The following is a 21,712-nucleotide window of genomic DNA, read 5'->3' on the forward strand; positions in this document are numbered from 1 at the left end:
CGCCACCCCACAAGAAATAATGCTTCATCACTCATCACTGGCTTGCTACTCATGGGACCAGATTAACAAGTACGGAGGTACCACTGTATGTAATAGTAATTTGGGCATATATATTATATATATAACATTTATATGATTTTCCCACTTTTCATTTCATGAAACAATTTTATTATCACATTTATCAGCCATATTTAATATAGGCGCCATCATTACAATTGTGTGTTACTCATCTAACAGAATTCCCAGAACCCTGCTTTATACATCTAAGGTTTTTGAGAAATACCATCTTTTGAATAGTGTAAGGCATGCTCACTAGTAACTTGGGTTTTCACCCCCAAGTTGTTATTCACACACAATTCACCTGATCATCATCTACTGAAGTGAAACTGACAGTGTTTCCTAAAGTCAGTCCCAATACTCTGCTAAGGGTTCTTGTAAGCTTAGAAAATTTCAGAATTGCAGCAGCAAATTGTGAAGGAAAGGATAAAAGGGTTTAGATGTAGGTAGGCTAAATTTATTAAATAGGAACAGAACACCCACCAACTGATAAAGGTGCCTTGGGAGATCTTGGAGGATGTTCTATCTACCAAGTTTTTTTTTTAATGTACTGGTGAGAACAGCAGCAGAATTTAACATCTCAGAAGTGGAGAATTTCTGCTTTCATTTTGAGATAACTGGAAGAAGAATCACTCACACGTTTATAAAAAAACTAGCTTCAAATTCATAACTTTTAAAAACTCATCAAAACATAATGTCACAAAGCACAAATCTGGACCAAAATCTTAAGAGAAACAGGTGCTTGCAGGGCGAGAGGAGTCATAAGTCCTCCCTACAAGGGAGACATACAATCAGAAGAGCTCAGGTAGAATAAGTAATTAGTGAAGACCAGGTGAAGCTTCCTGGTGCAGTAGATACTGGGAAATTCTACACCCTGCTGCAAGCTCTTTCCCATGAAGCCTACATGAAGCTCACAGAACAGACTGGAAAAAGTCTCTATTGTGGTATAGACCTATGAGAGGAAATAGCAGTTATGCAGAAGGGGCAACAAACTCTCCTCTAACCCTACACCCATCGGCCTTGTAGAACAATATTTAACCTGTGTGTGGGGGGTTGGGGGGGAGTTGTTAGGAAAGGGATAGGAAGAGCAACCAACACTACACAGAGCACACTAACCAAACAAGTGCTTTGGAAGACTCAACCAATTTACATCAGCCAGATACTGTTTTTAGCAACCCCACTGCTGTGCAACACTCTCAAAAAGGCATATCCATGATGGCAGAGATGGAGGCTAAACACTGGCCCATCATTGTGGGCCTACTCACCAAGGCAGACCTAGCTACTGCCAGGGCAGTATGTCTGACCTGTCAGTGAAAGAGATCTTACATGCTACCGACCCTCAAGGAGATGAATACGAAATGTGGAGTCAATTTGGATACTTCAGTCCCTTTGTCTTCGTGGAAAGAGCAATTCATTATGAGTAGGTCTGATACACATTTCTACTATGATTTGCCTTTTGCTCCACACAGGATCATAGCCAGCACCACTATTCAAGAGTTCACAGCATGTCTGCTCTACCTACATGGGACACTGTCCCCCTCCCCAACCCACCTGCCACTCAACTACAATCAAGACACTTCCAGCCTTGTAAAACAGTGAAACAAAAAATTGAGGGCTCAGGGGAGATGCCAGCTGGGGTATTATATCCTGGAAGTATGGGTACTGTCCTTCAGGATTTATTATACACCCTAAATACATGGTCATAATACAGTGATGATTCCCCTAGTTAGTAGAATATATGAGTTTCAAGGGAAAAAAAAGGAATGGCATTAAGGATCATTATCACTCCCAGCAACTCCTTTAGAGACTTACACTTACTGTCTTCACAATTTTAGGCCCTATCAATCTAGAGGTCCTGGTTTCCAGAGAGCAAATGCCTATAGCAGGGCTCACAGAAATCAACCTAAGAAATCTAGAGCTATGACTGCTGCCTGTTCACTTTGGGTTCCTCCAGCTAGAAGACTTACCAGCAAAGGAAAGAATTACCATAATGGCCTTAATCATCGTGAGGAGGTAGGGCTGCTGATGACAGAGAAAATATATTTGTTATTCAGATGATTCTCTGGAGCATCTGTTGTTATTCCCATGCCTTGTTTTAGGTGTAAAAGTACAAGTCAGCAACTATGAACTGTTATGAATGTAGTAATCCTTCCTTAGCAATGAGGGCCTGGCTTACCTCTCCAAGAAAGATAACTGGGAGGGAGGAAAGTCTATGATGGGTAGTGGAGGTGGGAATTTATGAGTGCCAGTTAGGACATTAAAATCAGCTACAAGAGCAGATGTAGGAATTTGCTCTGCTAACCTGTTCTCATAAGTTTTCCCAGAAATTCTGACCTACCACAGTTCTAGAAAAGCCGTTCCTGAATGAAATAAGTGTAATGTGAAAAACAGGTGAATCTGAGTAGTGCAAGGGATGTGTTCTGTTAGATTATTTGGGTGCCCCACTTAGATTTCCTTTACTAAGCAGGTACACCATTCTCCTAGCTGTTGTAAACTGCTTTTGAGGGGTTCACTATTGCCCCTTTCTCTGCAGAACTGTCCCCAAGCAAATGGGAATTGCCTCACCCAAAAGATTACATCTTTTTCTATAGGTAGCCTCAGGCACTGACTGGTATGGGAATGCAAAAGCTAGTTCCCTAACTACAACTGGGTCCACCTCGGGAGCAGAATTCATAAATCGTTGAGGTCCTCTGAGATCACACTGCAGCTAGACTTAGCCGAGGCACATCCCTCCTCAGTTCCTTTGCCTGGTCTACCCTGATTTCCACATTACTTTCTCTTGACGGTATTCCATCAATAAATAACATTCATTTGAATTCCTGTCTCTTGCCCTGCTTAGAGAGAATTCTAAGGCATGTACTATATTTTTAAATTATCTTTAAATATTTTATTATAAGATTTGCAAACTTAAGCCTTACCCTAAGGAATGGTTATTATAATTATGTTAAATCTATGTTAACACTTTCTGTCTAGTAGATGTCATCTTTATTAGAAGCCAAAATTACATTGATTGGGGCTGTTTTAAATTAATGTGTCTTCTCTGAAAGATACTTAATATTCAAAATGAGAACTTGAGATGGTATCCTATAATAGGAGAAAAATTCTTTACTAGGAGAAAATCAAAAGAGAAAAAAACTGGCTTTTATTTGAGCAATTAGATGAATAACAAAGAAACCTATTACATATTCTTCTGGTAAGTGGTAGATGGAGGATTATAACTGCAGTGATGAGTGCTAGTGCATTCTTTGCACCTCACTCTGCTGCTAGTGAACCAGTTTTTGTTGTGATAAAGAGCCATGAGGCTGCTACCCACCTGATCTCTTTGCTATTACTGAAGGAAAGAATCATAATTATGAAAAAATCTTCCCAGCCATTCTTCAGTCCTACAGAATAATGTTATTATGGTTCAGAGTGTTTCTAACCACTAACTAAACAAGTCCCAGAGAACAACATGTATGAGTAAAGTGATCCACAAAGAAAATTTGGAAGAAACAACTGGTGTTGCACCATATTTTAAAACCACTCTATGAACAGTAAGCCAGTGGAAAATCAAACTCTCCTTGGGGCATGCAGAGAGATGTGTGAGGAAGGAAACTGTTCACTTCCATTCAGATCCTTTTCTTGTCCTAAACTCACTGAGAAGAAACAAAAAAATGTTAAGAAATTCTGGCCCTAAAGAGTCAACGATTTATCTTGAATTGAATAATACCTGATTTATCATCATTTTTTTTCTTTCCATAAGGAATTCTATAAAGGCCAAGAATATAACCATCTTCAGTTACAATATCATACTCTTCATCTGGATATCCCCAATAAGAAATAATTTGACTCTAGGCAAAAAAAAAAAGGCAAACCTTTAGAATAAATTGCAAGATAATTAATATAAATTAATTAACCTAACTTATTAATGTAATAATGAACTTTCATATTCTCTTTTAACCTCAGATCTATTTTTATTTTTGTCAATTTCCTCATTTATTCAGTAATAAGTATTTATAGACACCTACTAAGCATCAACCTTCTATAATAGGAATTCTTGAATACATAAAAAGCATAGACCTCTGTCTCCAAGGAAATATTTCAGAACTAACTCATTATTCTTTTTTTTTTTTTTAACAATAAGAGAGGAAGAAGAAAGGAGAGAAAAACCTCTCATGTGTCCCCTGCTCGGTTGCAACCCAGGATCTCTATCCATAGCTTCAGCCAGGGCCTCATTATTCTTTTTTAAGTACTAATAACTTAAATTTCTATCTACTCACCCTTATACAATTTTAAAATATTTATTTATCAATAAATGTTTATATGGCTATACATATATCTAACTCTTTTCATTATATTAACAATGGCTGAACTTTTTCTGGACTTCACATATTAGACCTATATAAAAATATATGAGTGCAGAAATATAAATCTGACTATTAAACTAAAAAATAGAATGGGTAACATTCACTGTTATTTTGTCAGCCTAACATTTATTTTCTAATAACTTACAATATTCATATTTGCTTCAGGGTTCACAGACCTTCGATATTGAAAAGCACCGTGAGTAGTTCCAAGATTTAATATAAAAGATATCGCTTTGAAGAGGTACCACATTTGGGACCTACATATAAAAGGAGATGTTGATACTATTAAAATTGTAGCAAATACTATCTTTGACTCTTTAAATAATTCCATGAAGTAGACAATATTACCTTTTTCAGATAAGAAGACTGGCTCTTAAATAACTTGTCTAAAGATACACAATATATAATTGTCAAGGTTCAGATTCAGGCCTGCTTCATTTCAAAACCCATATTTCCAACTGCCAGGCTTTTCCAACTGCCATATTTTGTAGCACAGACTCCTTCTTTGAAGTCTCCATTATAGTATTATTTAGCCCAACTCCAAAAGCTTTATCATACATTGAAAGTTAATTAAATTAATAGTGTATCAGTTGTTGATATAGAAAACTGAGCAAGATGAGCCAAAACTTTGATCAAATTAGTTTTACGAAATATCACTCCCCAACTTTTTTTAAGTAGATGAAAAAATTCACTAAGACCATATGTTGGTCATGAAATAAGTATTAATAAATTTCAAGAATATTAAAATATTGCAAAGTATGTGTTTGGACCACAACAGAACTAAATTGGAAAAGAATTTCAAGAAAATGTAGAAAATGTAGAAAAACCTCAAATATTTAAACTGCAAGTAGTACACTTATGAATATGTGAATAACCCAGGGGTCCAGAAAGATAAACCAAGAAATATTAGAGAATATTCATGACCAATGGATTAAGACAGTATACTGTTTCTTGATATGCTGGATTTAATTGAAATAGGACTAAGGAAAGTTTGTAAATGCTAAGATACCTTGTTCACATAGTAATAAGTAGATAGGAATAGAAAAACTTTTGTTGAATAATGTCACTTAATTTTGTGAGATCTTGGGTCATATGTCAAAGATATAATGACCTCAGCAATATTGATCGCGACAAAGGAGGCTCCTGCGCGCCATACTCCCATGGACATACTAAATAAACAGCTAGCTACACATGGAGCAAGTCCCTCTGAAAGAAACCCAGAAACTACCTTAGCGACTTCTACACATCAGACAAATACGAAAATATCCACTTCAAGATGGGTACAAAAGGATGAAACACACTCACACCATAAATCCCACTCTGCACAACACCATACAATTTGGAGGGATTCCCAAACTCCCAGATTATTCCTGAGGGAAAAGGGTTTCAACACCATATCCATGGCCCCAACTTTTAAGTCATTCACACTGGCAATGGACCTCCTCTCCCAAACACCTAGGTTTGAAAGCCAAACACACCTGCACCTTCAAGACACATAAGGCTATATAGCAAACAAACAAACAAGCAGTCGTTAGTGGTCATGAGCACTCAGTGCATATATCACCCCAAGTTTTAGTGTACAGGGAGCTGGAAAAAATGCCCATCTCCTCATCTTTCCCTAAACAGGGTCTGTATTTTTCAAACTTCCAAAACTGCTGACTGAAGATCAGGCATTTAGTTTAGCAAGTATCTGGGTACTTACTGTTATCCTACCCCCCTATGGGCCACTGATGGGTCTTGGCATGGTCTCAATTACTGGCAGCCACTAATAACAAAAATGGTGGTTTGAGTAGTCACAAATGTCAGAAAAATAGAGTATGGGCCAGTCTGACTCATGAGGTTAATCACTTATCTGAGACCACTCTGTCCAGACTAGCAGAGGTGACTATTTTAGCTAATGCATAGAAACTAACAGAGAGAATCAAGAAAAATGGGGAAAAAAACCCAGGAATTTCAAACACAAGAATCAGATAAAACTCTAGAAACAGATGTTAGTGAAATCAAGATAAGTGATTAACCTGACAGAGAATTCAAAATAGTAGTCATATATATACTCCCAAAGATCAGGACAAAAAAAATGAATGAACAATGTGAGGATTTTGAATGGAGATGGAAAAATCTTAAAAAGTACCAAACAGAAATCACAGAGATGAAACATACAGTAACTGAACTGAAATATTCATAGAGGGGTTCAACAGTGGGCTAGACCAAGCAAAAGAAAGGATTAGCAAACTAGTGTGTTCATTTTTGTGTGAACAATGGCCTAGAGAACAAACAATGACCTCCTGGAAGACCAAGACCAGGCAGAAAGGATATTGAACAGAATGAATCTGAAAGCTGCAAAATAAATTGCTATCCAGACAGCCTCAACTTTCTGCTTGTAGCTTGCCACACAATATTGATTTAAAAAAATGAATGGAAGGAGTTCTTCATGAGTTTTGACAATGTTGTAGAATATCAGTATCAATGTTGTCACATCAATAACAAGGGTGTTAGAGGAAAAGTTACAAATTTTGGTTTTATAATTTTTGATTATTGTAAGCCAGTTCAGAGAATTTTAGTTCAAAGCCAATTATGTTCTGAGAGGAACTGCATTTAAATGTGGAAAAGAAAGAACAAATGCTGCAAGGGAGCGAGAAGCCAGATGTGGTGGTGATGATCACAGGGAGATTAGATGCAATGACTGAGGACCTGGTGGTCCACATGGAACAGTGGGTGACGGAATGATGGATGACCAGGTTAGAAGAGGACCTCCTCCAAGAGGTGGCGTGGCACAGAAACTTGGCTCTGGAAGTGCAACTGGGCAGACGGAAGGCCACTTCATAGGACAGAGTCAGCGAGGCCCCAATATTGACAAAGCTTTGTCAGGAGTATGGCTTCATGGTGTTCGCAATTTATTATTTTTTTTGGCTTTGGAATGTAACACAGCTTTTTGATCATTTCTTTGATGTGAAAAGTATCCTTTGGTTTTGAGATGAACATTATTTCCACAATTTCACGACAAGATTCACATTGTTAATTTACACACCTAGACTTGGAGAATTAAGGACTGAGGAATGACCATGTTTTAAACTATCTACAACAAAAGGAAGTTCTTAAAAGGACATGCCCAGCTGAATTCAGGTCCTTGGAGTCAAAAAAAATCCTCTGCTTCACATTTTGTTTAAGTGTTACTGTTTCTGCCTATTAATGTTGGAAACATAAATACTGACACTGGAAATTCTTGCTTTTTTATTGGCTTCCTTCACTCCTGAAAATACACATCAGCAGGAACTTGTTATGCACGCATCAAAACGCACTAATGTGCACTCCGAACTCGTTAACATTGAAATTTGCAATGGGAGGCAGCAGGGGAAAAATTCTCTTTATCCTTTTCTAGTAGAGAATGGTTTGAGAAATGATGAGGGCATTTTATCTGCTTGTTGTGATCAGTGTGTTTACACTTAAACCTTAACATATCTACAAGTATATTCAAAAGGACATCATTTAGTTTGAACTGAATAACAAAAATCAAACCTTTAAATACTATGATCTTCAACACTAGACCAGATTAATATATAACAGTTTTCTATCTTTCCCTCTTCAGTACAGGAATGGCCGGCTGCTCAACAACCTCCTCCTGTTCTTTCTTTCTTTAAACTGGCTACAGTGAAAGCTGTCTTCACTGTATTTTTGTTCTCTGCTAATGTAATTAGCATGATGTTGCCTTCCATTAATACATTATTCCAGTCTTGCCGGTAATTTTGTACAGTAGAATGTATGAATTGCTGTGCTGCAAAGTGAAACAATTGCAAGATGTTAAAAAAATTAGTGAAGTGTGTAAAAATTGCAATATCTTTAAAATTAGTAAAATTGACTTTAGTTAACAACTAAAATTAGTAAAATTGTTCTTTAGTTAACACCTCTGTGTTCTTTGTGGGACAGAGTCTGGTGTGTTTGGAAGGAGTGGGAAGGAGGCAGGTATTTGAGTAAGTCTCTTGTTGACTGCTTTCTTAGCACAAATGTGAACACGAAAGCAGAGCACTTGAGAGGTGCTTGGAAAAGTCAATCAACTTGATGTACATTAATAGTGACATTTAATTTAAAAGCAGTCAGATTTCAAAAATAGCAAGTAAACCAGAAGTATGAATGCTACAATTTTCAGAGAAAAGGACAGCAGATTTTAAGTGTTTGCATTTTCTATTTGGAGGGCAGAGATATGTCATTAATTTAGCACAATTCCTGAACTGATGTCTGCAGCCAATAAGTCTGGGATGACATCTTTTATTTTTGCATGCATCTCTAAACAATTCTGTGAACAAAGTTTATAGCTGCTAAAATACTGTCTTTATTACAAGTTCCAGTAAACTGCAGTATGGCAAAGGACAGTCAATTTTGTACTTGAAGCATTCAGTACATATCAGTTTCTTATGTTTCGAGCTAGGAGTGGGGTCAATAAGTGTGACCATTAAAACTGCTTGTTAGCATGGAAGACATCTCTGTTCTATCTTGGTAAAAACAAAAATGCACTTGACATAGTGGCAAATTAGTTTTGAATCATCAAAGCTGTTTGCCATTTTGTAAACTAGCAAATGATGCACATATTTTGTTTTTCATGTACTGGACAAAATAAGTAAAGTTAAATCTGTTCCTTTGTTTCCTTTGAATGAAGTCTTCCATGTTTGAGGAAAAGCCTTGCATATATTTTGTGGACACAGATATGTAATCATTTCCAATTTGGGGGATTTAAAGGATACTTCTTTGTTCTGATACTTCTTTGTCCTGTTTAAAACATTTTTTACACTTTCTGACATACAGTACTTGAAGTTCTTATCAGAAATTAATTTTGAGTTTTGAAGCCTTTATCTAACTGCTTTTAAATGAGTGGTTTATTGGCAGTGTTTTTTATAGACTATCTCTTTCCTCTACTCTTTTATTTCGTTTTTCTGTTTCATATACCTGAAAGTTCTAATCCATGTTATGCCCTGCCACTCACAAAAACTGTCATGGCATGCAAAAAATGGCACATGTGTAAGTGAAATAGAAAATTAGAGTAAAGTGACATTCAGCTTCAGTTTTCACACTCCATGAATAAAACATTAAAACATCACATGGACAAAGTTATATGGTGATTGTTAACCAGCCATACTGTTCACTTTTAACATTTGCCCCCTTTCCAGTGAACCACAAAATAGTCATCTACTATTACTGTAATTTGCTGGTTTTTATGGTAATATTCTATCCTTATGACACAATTGCAACCATCTTGGCTTTTGTAGGTCTAATCAGAAGACAATGGACTACCATCTCTATTGCTGTAATGTGTGAAGCATTATTTACTAGCAGAATCTAGTTCGTTTCAGGTGAAAAGTATTCTTTCAGCTTTCATTTTGAATATGTTTGGACTAAAGAAGCAATACATGACTTAGGTCTGCATATATAAGTAATTGCCAGGGCAGGACAACCCACTTCACCAGGCTCTGTGTGGGGTGAGGTCTTGGAGAGGGGGCAGTACTACTGCCTGGCTTCTGGAGGTTTGCCCAGCATCTGCCCTGTTCCCAGTCACTTTACCCACTTCCTGTATGCTACTGGCACCCTTTTAGTTGTTGCCCTGGTGGTAATCCCTGCATGGGTGGGTGTGCATACATTCTAAGCCTATTTAGGCCCTTTCGATGGTATCCTGAAAATTCAGCAGTTTTTCCTGCTGCTCCAACCCCCACTGGTTTTTACAGTCAGAAGTTATGGGGATTCATCTTCCCAGCACTGGAACTCTGGGCTTTGCGTTCTGGCCTGGGGCTGGGATCACAAGCTTCTAAGGTATCCCTCCTGATTTTTATCCAAAACAGTGAAAGTGCAACTGCCTGTTCCACGCCGCTCTGTACCACACTGTATCTCTGCACCTCTCCACCCATCTCTGCAGCTCCATCCCTTCTACCTGCCTGGATGAATGTGGCTTCTTTATATTCTTGGTTGTCAGATTTCCGTGCAGCTCGATTTTCTGACAGGTCTGGGTACTTGTTTTGAGATATAACTGTAATTCTCTCTGTGGTTGCATGAGGAGGAGAAGCGTGTCTACCTATGCCTCCATCTTGACCAGAAGTCCGTTTTAGATGTATCTACCTAAAATTATTCCTCAAACATATTATTTGAGTTAAGGCAGAACCTACTTTCTAGTAGTTTTCATTGATTGCTTCAGGATACTGAAAACATTTAATTACTTCTCCCTTAAGTCCTTTCACGTATTTGAAAATAGGTAACATGTTCTCCTGAAGTCTTCTCTAGGCTAGAAATCTCTATCCTCTTTACCTGTTCAAATAAGGTAACTTCAGGCCTGTTTACCATCCTGGTCATTTTGTTGGAATGGTGCCACTTTCTGAATGATCGATCCTCTTACATGTGGGAGCCAGCACTGAGTTCAGTATTCTAGATGTGATCTGGCCAGTCTAAAGTGTTGGATTATCACCTCTCTTGTTCTGCATATTATAATTCACTAATCATGGCGCATTCTCATATTTACTTTTTGTCCTGACATATCTATTGTACTTTTAATGCATAATGATCAGGGTCAACCAAAATTCTAAGCCTCTTTCCTTGATTTAGTAAAATTAGTTTTGAGATACAAGGGTTAACGGTTTCAATATCCTTGTCCAATTTTCTTTTGGTTAAATTTGTTTCAGTGACTGCCCATTAAAATACTTAAAATCCTAATTATAACGTACCCCCATGGAACTATTCATCTTGTTTTTACTTGATCTAAAACTATTAGATGTGGCATAAAAATTATCTAAATTATCAATAACACAGTTAAGATAGAACTGTATATCACACTAGTAGATATCCTCTGCTGACTGGCATGACATATTATTACAGTCATATATTATAGCATTAAAACACTCTATGAAAAAAGATATTTAATATTGCAATCATTCAACTGAATAGCCATTCACCATATCTTACTTTAAGTATTGTCTTCAAAAGGCTTATATAACTTCTAGGCCAAAACTTAGTGAATTCTCAGTTTCTGAGAATTCTAACTTTGATTCTAGTCACCGGGGATACTAGCGTTTAATATAAAAATGTCTCTGCCTTCTTGGTTCTTAAATTCTAGTAGGAGAAAGACAATAAATAAACAATAAATAAGTAGATGGGTATAAACACAAAATAACTTCTAAAAGTGACTGTCATGAAGAAAAAAAAACAGGTTAATGGAATAGAGTCACTGGGTGGGTGTTTTAGGTCAAGTAATTAGAGAAGGCCCCTTTAAGTGACTTGTAAGCTTGAATTGATTAACAGAAGGAGTCAGCCTTGCAAAATTCAGGACTAGGAAAGAAGTTAAAGGGAAAGGTCAAGGTGACTAGGAAGAGTAAATACAAGCACATCTATCCCAGCTATTTTGCAATCCTACTTTTTATAGGTCATCTAGTTATTCCCAACTCTCCCTGAAACATAAATGTGTGTCTGTCCGTAGCCAATCATGGACCAAGAAATCTATAGTTATAGTTCTGGACTAACGTAACTTCTTCTGGAGTTTGGGGAATGGGAAATGGGGTGAGTGGTTATACCAATGCTTAAAGGTTAGAGTAATGAGAAACTTTGCCAACATGACTAGCTCTATCCAATGGTCATAAGAATCCCAAATTCTGGCTAACTTTATAAAGAGCATATTGTTGATCAAAGGAGAAAAGAAAAAGAGAGTGAAAAATTCACAACTTTAGGAAACACATGTCAACAGTTCTTGAGCTTAAGCAAAGGTTTACCACTTCCACAAATAAGTGGAAAATCTGAGCACGTTCTCAAGGAAAATAAAATAATTCAATTTAGCTATAACACAGGGCATATGAAGGTTATCAACATAAGATATAAACAGGTTGGGGAAATGTCACTGAATACTTTTTATGCCAAGCAGTTACATTTGATTTTGTATGAATTTGAGAGCTACTAAAAGCTTTTTGGGGAGGGTGGTGTGACCGATCTCAGAGCTTGGTGCAGAACACAGACTAGGAGTGGGGAGACCAGTTAGAAAACTATAAAAAAATTAGCAGTAATAATTCAGTTAAGAACTAATGCTTGCCTGAATTTAGGTGATGTTTAACCTGTTGGTGATTACCTTTCAGAATGCTAAATGCCCACAGTTTACAAGAATGAAGTAAAATAGGCATTTTAGTGCATTTCCGGTGGAAGTGGGAATCATACTTTACTGGTGTACAACTGCATGGGATTGCATTACAAAGGAGAGAATGTCAAAAAGACCAGAAGACTGATAGATATGAAGGATGAGAGAAGAGAAGCTATTGGAGATGATTATGAGGTTTTAGAGGTGATTGTGCTAGATGATCAATTAACAGAAATGAGGAAACAAGAGGAGATGATGAAAAAGAGCAGAACACATTCAAAAGACTGAGGATCTGCCCTGGCCTCATCATACAAATACTTTGTAATCTTGGAAAAGCTCACTTAAACTTAACATCTATAGTAATGAATATAAAATGGTGGTGGCAGAGGGCCTTGAAATAGACTACCTTTCAAGCTAGAAAATTCTGCGATTTTAGAATGTTGTGAATCGTATTATTGAAGCTTTTAATTTCAGAGAAATGTCTTAAACTATAAACAATAAGGCAGGGACTTATCTTACTACGTTTCACATATTAGCTTAACTAACAAATAAATAAATAAATGATTAGAAATATCTGGGCCTTTAAAAAATTGAAATTAATAGTACGCTTTCTTTCATATTTCTCTGCAACTGCATATGTGCTTGTATCTATCTGTGTGTTCACAAGAATCGGAATTTGCTAGTTTGTAGCCCCTTTTCTCAGCATGACAGCAAATGTAGTTTGCCATATGTTTCTATATATTCAAAACCATATTTTTAAAGATGTTTTAATATAGGTGTATGAATAGCTATAATCTTCTTAACCCTCTGTTGATTATATACATTAGTGTTTAATAACTTGAGGTACACACATTTTTACCTACATCTCAATGTACATTTGTAAATTATTTTCCCAAAATAAACATCTAGACCTGGAATATTTCTTTTAAAGGGCATAGCTTTAATTTGACATATTTCGAAACTCTGTTCCAGTAAACCTATTACATTTCTACCAGTAATAATATTAAAGTATGCTTTGTTACACTCGTGCCAAATGTAGGCATATAACATTTTTAAAAAGCAGTTCCCAACAAATAGAGTGGCATCTCATTTTAATTTGTATTTGAATGTAGAAAAGTTAAACATGATTTTTATGTTTATATGTTTTATATAAACATATAAACATTTTATGTTTATTGGACTTCTGTATTTATGTTCAAGAATTTTATTAAATCTGGGAATATTTTCTTTTTGGATTCTCATTTAATTTTAAAGATTAAACTTTAAACTCATTAAACTTTCATCTTTCATAGGTGTTTCAAAAATTTGTTCACAATTGTTTTGTGTTGTGTACTTTAACATACAAGTTGTAATGATTGTGCATTCCATCTTTCTTCTCAGTTCTACCTTTTATTTTTATGCTTAGAAGTGTCTTCTTAGACTATATATGTTCACTGTATTTTCTTCTTAGTTCTTTTATTGGACATATGTAATATTAACCCATCACCAATTTAATGCATGGTGATTTCTTCATGATGTGGACAGTGGCTACCATTGTCAACTTTCTTATTAGTTCTTATACCTATTGTTTCCCTAGAGTTTCCTAGGTAAATTTTTAAAATCTACAATTTAATGCAACTTAATTATTTTTTTAATAGTTCATTGCTTTTTGTTGTTTCACTCAGAATTTCCAGGACCATGTTGGGGGAGGGGGACCAGTGGTAACCTTTATATCCCTTACAGCATTTATAATATGTTATGCCATAAAACGTTTCCTGAAGAGCTGAGTGATCTAAAGTGTTTCGGTGCATCAAATATCTTTCATCTTCATAAATCCGAAATGAAGACGTTATCATTTCCATTTCACGGATGGAGAAACTGAAATTCAAAAAGATACATAAACACAAAGCCCAAGGGCTAGTTTGAGAAAAAAATTTCCTTGACTCCAAAATCTTTTTTCTATTATGTGAATAGCAGCCATTAAGGCATTGGAGGGAGGCTGGCTCTGGCGTCGCTGGAATGTCCCCTCCAATCCGCACTTTCAGATTTAGAACATTGAGAGCAAAGGCCCCACCAGGCAGTGCCAGTTACCCCGTAGGCACGTGGTAGTCAACAGCAGCCCGAGGCGGACAGTCACACTAACCTGTAAGATTTTCAGGCTTTTCTAAGCGAGGGCCGGGCGCGGTTTTACGCGCCGGCTCCGGGCCCGCGAACCAACGGGGAAGTCCAAGTTTGCCGCTCTTCTCCGGGCAGACCTGCCTCTCAGCTCCGATCGCCTCCTCTCCGCCCCCTGCAGGCCGGCCGCCGGGACTGCGCAGGGGACGGTGCCAGCTGGGTCTCGGCGGCCGGGCAAAAAACTGCTGGCCGGGCAGTGTCGCCGCGGAGACGTCGGGTCATGGCTCGGGTGCTGATCGTGGGCGCGGGGCTAACGGGAAGCTTGTGCGCAGCGCTGCTGCGAAAGGAAGTTGCAGGTCCTTTACATCTCGTTGTGTGGGACAAAGCTGGGGACGCAGGTGGGTCGACTACTGGCCAAACGCGGGAAAGGAAGCCCGGGCGAAAGCCGGTTTCTGAGGTAGCCAGGGCCTCACCAGGAAAAGTCTGGGGAAAATGCAGTTTACCCACCAGCCGGACGGTGCGGTGTGCGCCCATCACGTGATCGGAGACTTCCGCCGCTGGAAAAGGCCGGAGTGGGGCCGCGGGTGGGGGCGGCGACCCCTGCCTGGCTGGCGGTGCTGCGCCAGTACGCGCCAGGCCCCAGCTGCAGGGAAGCGATCCTGACCGGAGTTTGCCAAGCCTGGGCCTACCGCTGTCGCTGATAAATAGATTTTTCATTTTGGCCTGCCTGTGCCTTTGCAGTTTTCTCCAAATTATGCGGATCCCCCAAAACCCATTGACCAAGACCCAATGAAGATGTAGTTTACAGTATCCAGTTATTCTCATGAATCCTGACTCAGAGAGTGAAAGCATTCATTGATTGATTCATTCTGACATTTCATTCATTATTTTATTCATTCATTGCTTTCATTCGAGTTAGCTGTATGCGCCACACATAGTACTGAGCACTGCTGTGTTATTCATGTGTCATTCTTTAAAAAAAAAATCACAGTGACCAAATTTTCTTTTAACTGTTTTCTATCAATGTTGGATGACACAATCTTCAACTTCAAAAAACAATTTTTCTAATATAGACGTAAGGTTACCCATTTGAGGTAAGATGGGGTGAATAGCATTAATTGCAAAAGGTTATTCTAATGCAGAGACATTTTCCTGTGGATTAATTCAAGGGGGAAGAATGACCACCAGCAGCAGTCCTCAGAACCCACAGAGCACAGTGGACTTGGGTGCCCAGTACGTCACACGCACGCCTCACTATGCCAAGAAACACCACCGGTGAGTTAGTTGAGGAGTGGAATCAGTCTTAACTAGCTGTATGACTTAAAAATAAACTATCCATATTTAACAGGGTTAAACTTTGCTTCTTGTAACATAGTGAAATTATTTTGATATTATTTGTGGTGGTTTCAGCATTAAAAGGTTTACCTAGTAAAATGGGAAAACTGTAACACATGCCTGAGAGTGTTGTTGTGAAGGTCAGGTGAGATGTTAGATGGCACAGAGGAAGGGCCCGGTAAATATGAATCACTGTGTTGGTGCTGAGGAAGAAGATGAAATAGCTGTGTTGGAAGTCAATGCTCACCAACTTAAATAAAACTGGGGTACTGAATAACTTTCAGTTCATCTTCGCCGACTTTATTTATTTACTTATTTAGAAATGTACAAGAAAATAGGCTCTTGATTAATGTCAGCAGAAGATTTATGGATTCTCGAAACGTTTCTGTTCTTCCCCCGAATTATGCTGTACTAACACAAATCATACATTGAGTTGATCATATGACAATTTCCGGTTATTATTTAATATTATAATCTCTAGGAATTCTTGTGAGAGAATATGGTATGTTAGAGCTAATTATAACATATAACTATCTTATATATATTGATTGATTTCAGTTTTTATGACGAACTGTTAGCTCTTGGCATTCTGAGGCCTCTGACCTCTCCTGTGGAAGGAATGGTGGTGAAAGACGGAGACTGCAACTTTGTGGCCCCACAAGGAATTTCTTCAATTATTAAACATTACTTGAAAGAATCAGGTGGGAGTAGGATTTTTTCTGCCTTCTTTTAAAATTAGCACTTTAAAATAAAAATTATACACATAATTAAATATTAATACTATAAAGAAAATGATAAGATATTGTCCTATTCGATATTCAATAGCTAGTTTTCTTCCCCTGAAGTAATCATTAATAACAGCGTCCAATGTATGCTTCTAGAAAAGTGTTTATGCATTTATCTATTAATCTACATGGCTGTCGCTATTTATCTATTCACATACCTTTCTATTTTTATTCTTTTTTAAACTTTAGATTTTAGATTTATTTAGGGCCATTTGCACATGTTTGTAGAATATTTAGTTTAACAGATGGCACGATAGCTCCCCCTCAGTGAGACCCTGACCTAAATATATTTCCTTTACTTATAGAGCAAGAGGATAACATTAAACACAAAATCTTTTGATTTGCAGCACTGAACAATGATCTACACAGGCATCCTTCAAAAGCTACAGTTAAGGATCCGCTTAACTTTTCAGCAATACAAGCCCAGGTCTTCTGGCCTATTTGCTTGACATTCGTGTTTTATGCCTTGAAATTTCTTTTTGACTGCATCCTTGGAGCTTGCATCGATTTTATTTTTCGGAGGTGGTGCTAGTTCTGGTGCCCTCAAAAAAGCAAACAAATAAGAATGACATTTCCTCTTTTCTGGATTCCTTAGTTTTAAAGCTTGGATCAAACAAAGCAGAGTGAGAAGCTTCCTCAGGAAGCATTTCCACAAAATGTTTAAAAGGATTGGCAATGGCTACACCACCATCTCCAACCAAGAATCAAGTTCTCTTTGCCTTCCTCAGTGATGCACTTTTTGTCTGCACTGAGACAAAAGATGCCAGCCTTCCTTCTTTTGTTGATTTCTTCTAGTGTGGAGCACTTCCTAAGTTTCATGTCATAAAAATGCAACACACTTCATCAGCAACTTGCACTCCCAAGGCCATCTTCAATTCAGGGTTGGCTGCAAGGACATGGCGGGCAGGGGGAAAGCAGGACAAGGAGTTGGGGGGCAGTCGTCATAATGTCTAATGAGCATCCTTCTCTTAGCAGCAGGACCAAGTGACATGTTTATAACTATTGTTTTGAAAAATATATGCTCATGGGACTTTTTACATAAACCATTCTATAACATGTTTGGACTATGTTGATAATAAATCTATCTCTACTCTCTCTCTCTCTCTAGAGCAGTGCATTTAGTTAGACATTGTTTACATTTCTTCAGATTTTGTCTGATCAGTTCTGAACTGCTGCTCCCTAGAACCTATTTGTAGGAAGTTATGGTACAAAAATGAATATAGATTTTCTCTATGAAATAGAAGAAGGCTGGGAAGAAAATTGAGTAAATATATTTCAGAAACATATTTGTTTTTGTAAAATGTTTAAACTTTAATATTCTGATATCCTTATAGCTTTTATATACTTAAAATTTATTACATGTTATAAATATTTAATAAAATATTAAATATTATAAATATTCAAGAAACAGTGGTAAATAAGAAGTGGTTCCTACCTCTGTTAACAGAAAGACTATGTATATACACAAAGGCACTTAATAAATGCCAAGAAGGAATGAGAGCCTTATGAGAGAATGTACAGGAGATCTAACTAGTTTCAGAGGTAGGAGAGGGGGAGATGGGTCAAAGAAAGTGTCACTGAGCAACTGCTGTTTTCATCAGTACCCGAAAGGTAAGCAAGAGGAAACTAGGCCAAGAAATGAGTGGTGATAATTGCATGCAGTGGACGCATGAAATTGGAACTGTTCTAATATAGGATCAAGTTGGTACATTTGAGGAACTAAAAGGTCATCATGACTGGAGAGTCGTGAATGAGGAAGAAAGTGATGAGATGAAGTTCAAGACTAAGACAGGATCATAAGGGGCTTTGTAACCAATATTAAAGATTTTATACTTTGTCTTATGTGCAGTGGGAAGGCATTGAAGAATATTAGATTGTCGGATAAAAAAGGACAACAGCCAACACAATAATAGCCCTCCGGTGTGAATGAATCAAAATTATACCTATATTTTTGTCAGATTGGCAAAACATAGGATATATTTTTTGGTGTGCTGCAGAATTTTAGTAATTAGTTTGTGTGTGCCATGAGATGAAAAAGGCTAAAAATCGCTGCCTTATATAATCAAACGAGCATTGATTATATACCTAGTGTGTGCCAAGGACTGTACTCTATAGGCTGTATGCTTATGTAGAAACAAAACAGACTTGATTACAGATTAGAAGGGAACAAAATATTAATCAAATAACTACTCAAATAGTTACCAAAATGCCTTCTGTCCAAAAATGGAAAATGCAGTAAGAGGATATTCTAGATTGTGTTTCTGTTAATTTCTTCTTAATTAAGGTAGTTGATCCATTGATAAGGACTTGGATTCTCTTACAGAGACCATTTTCAGGTTTAATAGGGAATAATAATTTCTTTAATAGGGGATATTGCTCTTTCTTGCTATCACTAGAGGGAAGAATTAACACCTTTACTAAAATGTATACTTGCTCTGCAGTGATAATGAGTTTACAGTCAGAGAGAGGTAGCTTTAAATTACGGCATGGCATTTCCGAATCTGTTTCCTTACCTGTGAAATTAATTGGTATAACGTGCATCCAGTGCTTTGTGTAGTCTTGTCATGTAGCTGATGCTTAATAAAAAATAGCTATGGTTACTACTATTATTAATTGTAATAATATTTTGCCCCATAGCAGGCATTGATAGGTAGGCCAGGAGTGCCAGAAGGAGATGAATTCTCAATAAATGCTGAAAAAAGTAAGAAAGTGAACCCCAGGGGACATAGGGGACAAAGTGCACCATTTATTCACCCAGGTGACTCTTCTCTCCCCCTTTATTCACATGGAAAATTCTGCTTACGTGAACATGATTTTGCTTTTGGAACAGGTGCTGATATCTGTTTCAGACAATGTGTGACCCAGATCAACCTGAGAAATGACAAGTGGGAAGTCTCCAAGGAAACAGGCTCCCCTGAGCAGTTTGATATTGTTGTCCTCACGATGCCAGTTCCTCAGATGCTGCAGCTTCAAGGCGACATCGCCAACTGTGAGTCTCAGCCTGTGTTGTTTACTTCTGGGAATGGGATTTCTTTGAGAGAGCATGAATTCAGCTTAACTCTCTTAGCAAAGGGTCTAATAGTATGGATCCTCTTGATTCGAATGTTTTACAAGCATAAGATGGCCTAGTTCATGGTATTAGCCTTGGTCAAACTGAAACCCTTAACCAGTTCAAAGTTGAATGATTTTCTAATTGCTGTTGCCTTTAAGATGTAAATAATTTTGATGGATATGCAGTAGTTTGCCCTACAAGGATAGTAGTCTTCTTGTGGACACCTGGAGAAAAGAAGGTTTTTATGACACAGCATTAATTAGGTGAACCTCTGGCAAACCTCATCTCTGACTGCTCTTGAGTAAGAGTCTCATGTTCTTCCCCGCTTGGGATCTCTTGGCTCACCTTTTACTTGGCTTCTCCCCATCTTTTTTCAAAAGCAGCTTTAAGATGTAATTCTCATACCATGTAATTCATTCATTTAAAATATACATTTCGGTGGTATTTCATATATTCACCAATATATGCAACCATTCCCACTCTCAATTTTGGGCTATTTTAATAACTCCAAAAGAAAACCCACACCCTAAAGCCCTTGCCTGCATCCTTCTGTCCCCTAACCCTAAATGAACTGTCACCCATTTTCTGTCTCTAGATTTCCTCATTACCTGGATTCTTAAAAACTTTTCTGTGGATCTGCTTTGCCTCTACCTATGCCAGGTTTCACTGATTTTTCTCCTGTCTTTCATTTTGTCTGACTGAACCTGGCACATCAAAGTCATTGACTTCTAGAGGACACCTCATCTTGCCTTGAAGCCCATGAGTTATAATAAAGCAGAGCCTGGCAATGGTGGGCAAGACTTGGGGTCATGTAGGAATGGCGGTGGATGTGACGTGCCTGGAGCTTTTGACTTTGTTGCCTGACTGAAGTTGACAATGGATTTAATTGAGAAATGGCCTTTGATGCCACTATTACAAAGAAAACTGGTAATAAAAGTGTTGTATCTATCATAGATTTAGAACTCTAATAGAAATTGTTCTTTGAGGAAGAAAATAGCTGCTTATTAGATCTTCAAAGTAATTAACTTTTCTTTAAATACCAGTTCTACCAGACAGTACAATATATCGGTACCTTCTTTGCTAGTGCAGTGTGAGGTAATGAAATAGAAGGGATTGGAATATTTATTATGTAGCTAAAGGAAAAGCTAAAATATATAGGCACAAAATATATACTAAAAATATATAGCTATATTTAAAAGGCAATCAAAAAAAATATATATAATATTTATTATATAGGCACATTAGGAAAGTAATTTCAATAATCTCTATCATGAGCCTACTTCTAGTCTCTTGCCAAAGTTACTTTAAAGTAGGATGATTTATTGTCATGGTATCTGCAATAATTGTATAAATTTCAAGACTTAAATAATATGCTAGGACATTTTACTAAAATACAGTTATTGGTCAGTGGATTCAGTTGTGCTGTTAGTTACATATTCCGATTGTTAAAAACTACAACAGTTCTGTATATGAGGAGAGATCCGTCAGCGTTGCAATTGGAAAGTACTTGTCAGTATTTGTATTAGTGGCATATAAAACATAACACTTGGCATGTGTTTAAGGGCCTTCCAAATAATAATTTTATTTAGATCTTCCATATCCTTTGAATACTTGAACTATATTGGACTGAGACAGATAACTTAATTCTCTTACTGTTATTGTATTTCTTTATATCTTTCCAGAGTTTTGGGGGCAATTTTTGATTCATGTTTTTTGATACCATTTTATTTGATTCATCATATATCTTCATTAAATTTATGTGCTACATCCTTTTTACTTTAAGTCTTTCAGAGATGCTTTATTTTGAAAGGCATTTTTTTTAATTTGCTCATCTTTGAGTCCAGTAATTTAATAAAGATGTATAGTAGTTGTGTGTCGGTTTTGCATGGAGCATGTCGTCCATTATTTTACTTGAAAATTTGGCTTTCCCCTTATTTTCAACTAAGTTTTC

At 37.3% G+C, this 21,712-nt stretch overlaps 1 protein-coding gene and 1 pseudogene across 4 annotated transcripts in view; one reads left to right on the top strand and one right to left on the bottom strand.

Annotated features, from left to right (window-relative positions):
* Positions 1 to 14,745: 14,745 nt before the first annotated feature.
* Positions 14,746 to 21,712, top strand: part of RNLS (renalase, FAD dependent amine oxidase) — a 332,787-nt gene continuing 325,820 nt past the window's right edge. For 2 of the 4 annotated variants that reach the window (XM_053663986.1, XM_053663985.1), the window contains exons 1-4: positions 14,746 to 14,987; positions 15,759 to 15,864; positions 16,483 to 16,625; positions 19,540 to 19,698. In XM_053663986.1, coding sequence (XP_053519961.1) covers positions 14,870 to 14,987; positions 15,759 to 15,864; positions 16,483 to 16,625; positions 19,540 to 19,698 — 526 coding nt within the window. In that variant the 5' untranslated portion in view covers positions 14,746 to 14,869. The remainder of the gene's footprint in view (positions 14,988 to 15,758; positions 15,865 to 16,482; positions 16,626 to 19,539; positions 19,699 to 21,712) is intronic. The other 2 variants (XM_037156646.2, XM_037156645.2) reach the window with 2 other exon arrangements.
* LOC119057761 (destrin-like) lies at positions 16,974 to 17,681 on the bottom strand (annotated as a pseudogene).

Source organism: Artibeus jamaicensis, unplaced genomic scaffold, assembly GCF_021234435.1.
Source record: "Artibeus jamaicensis isolate MK-2021 breed Jamaican fruit bat unplaced genomic scaffold, CSHL_Jam_final contig_332, whole genome shotgun sequence".
NCBI lineage: Eukaryota > Metazoa > Chordata > Mammalia > Chiroptera > Phyllostomidae > Artibeus > Artibeus jamaicensis.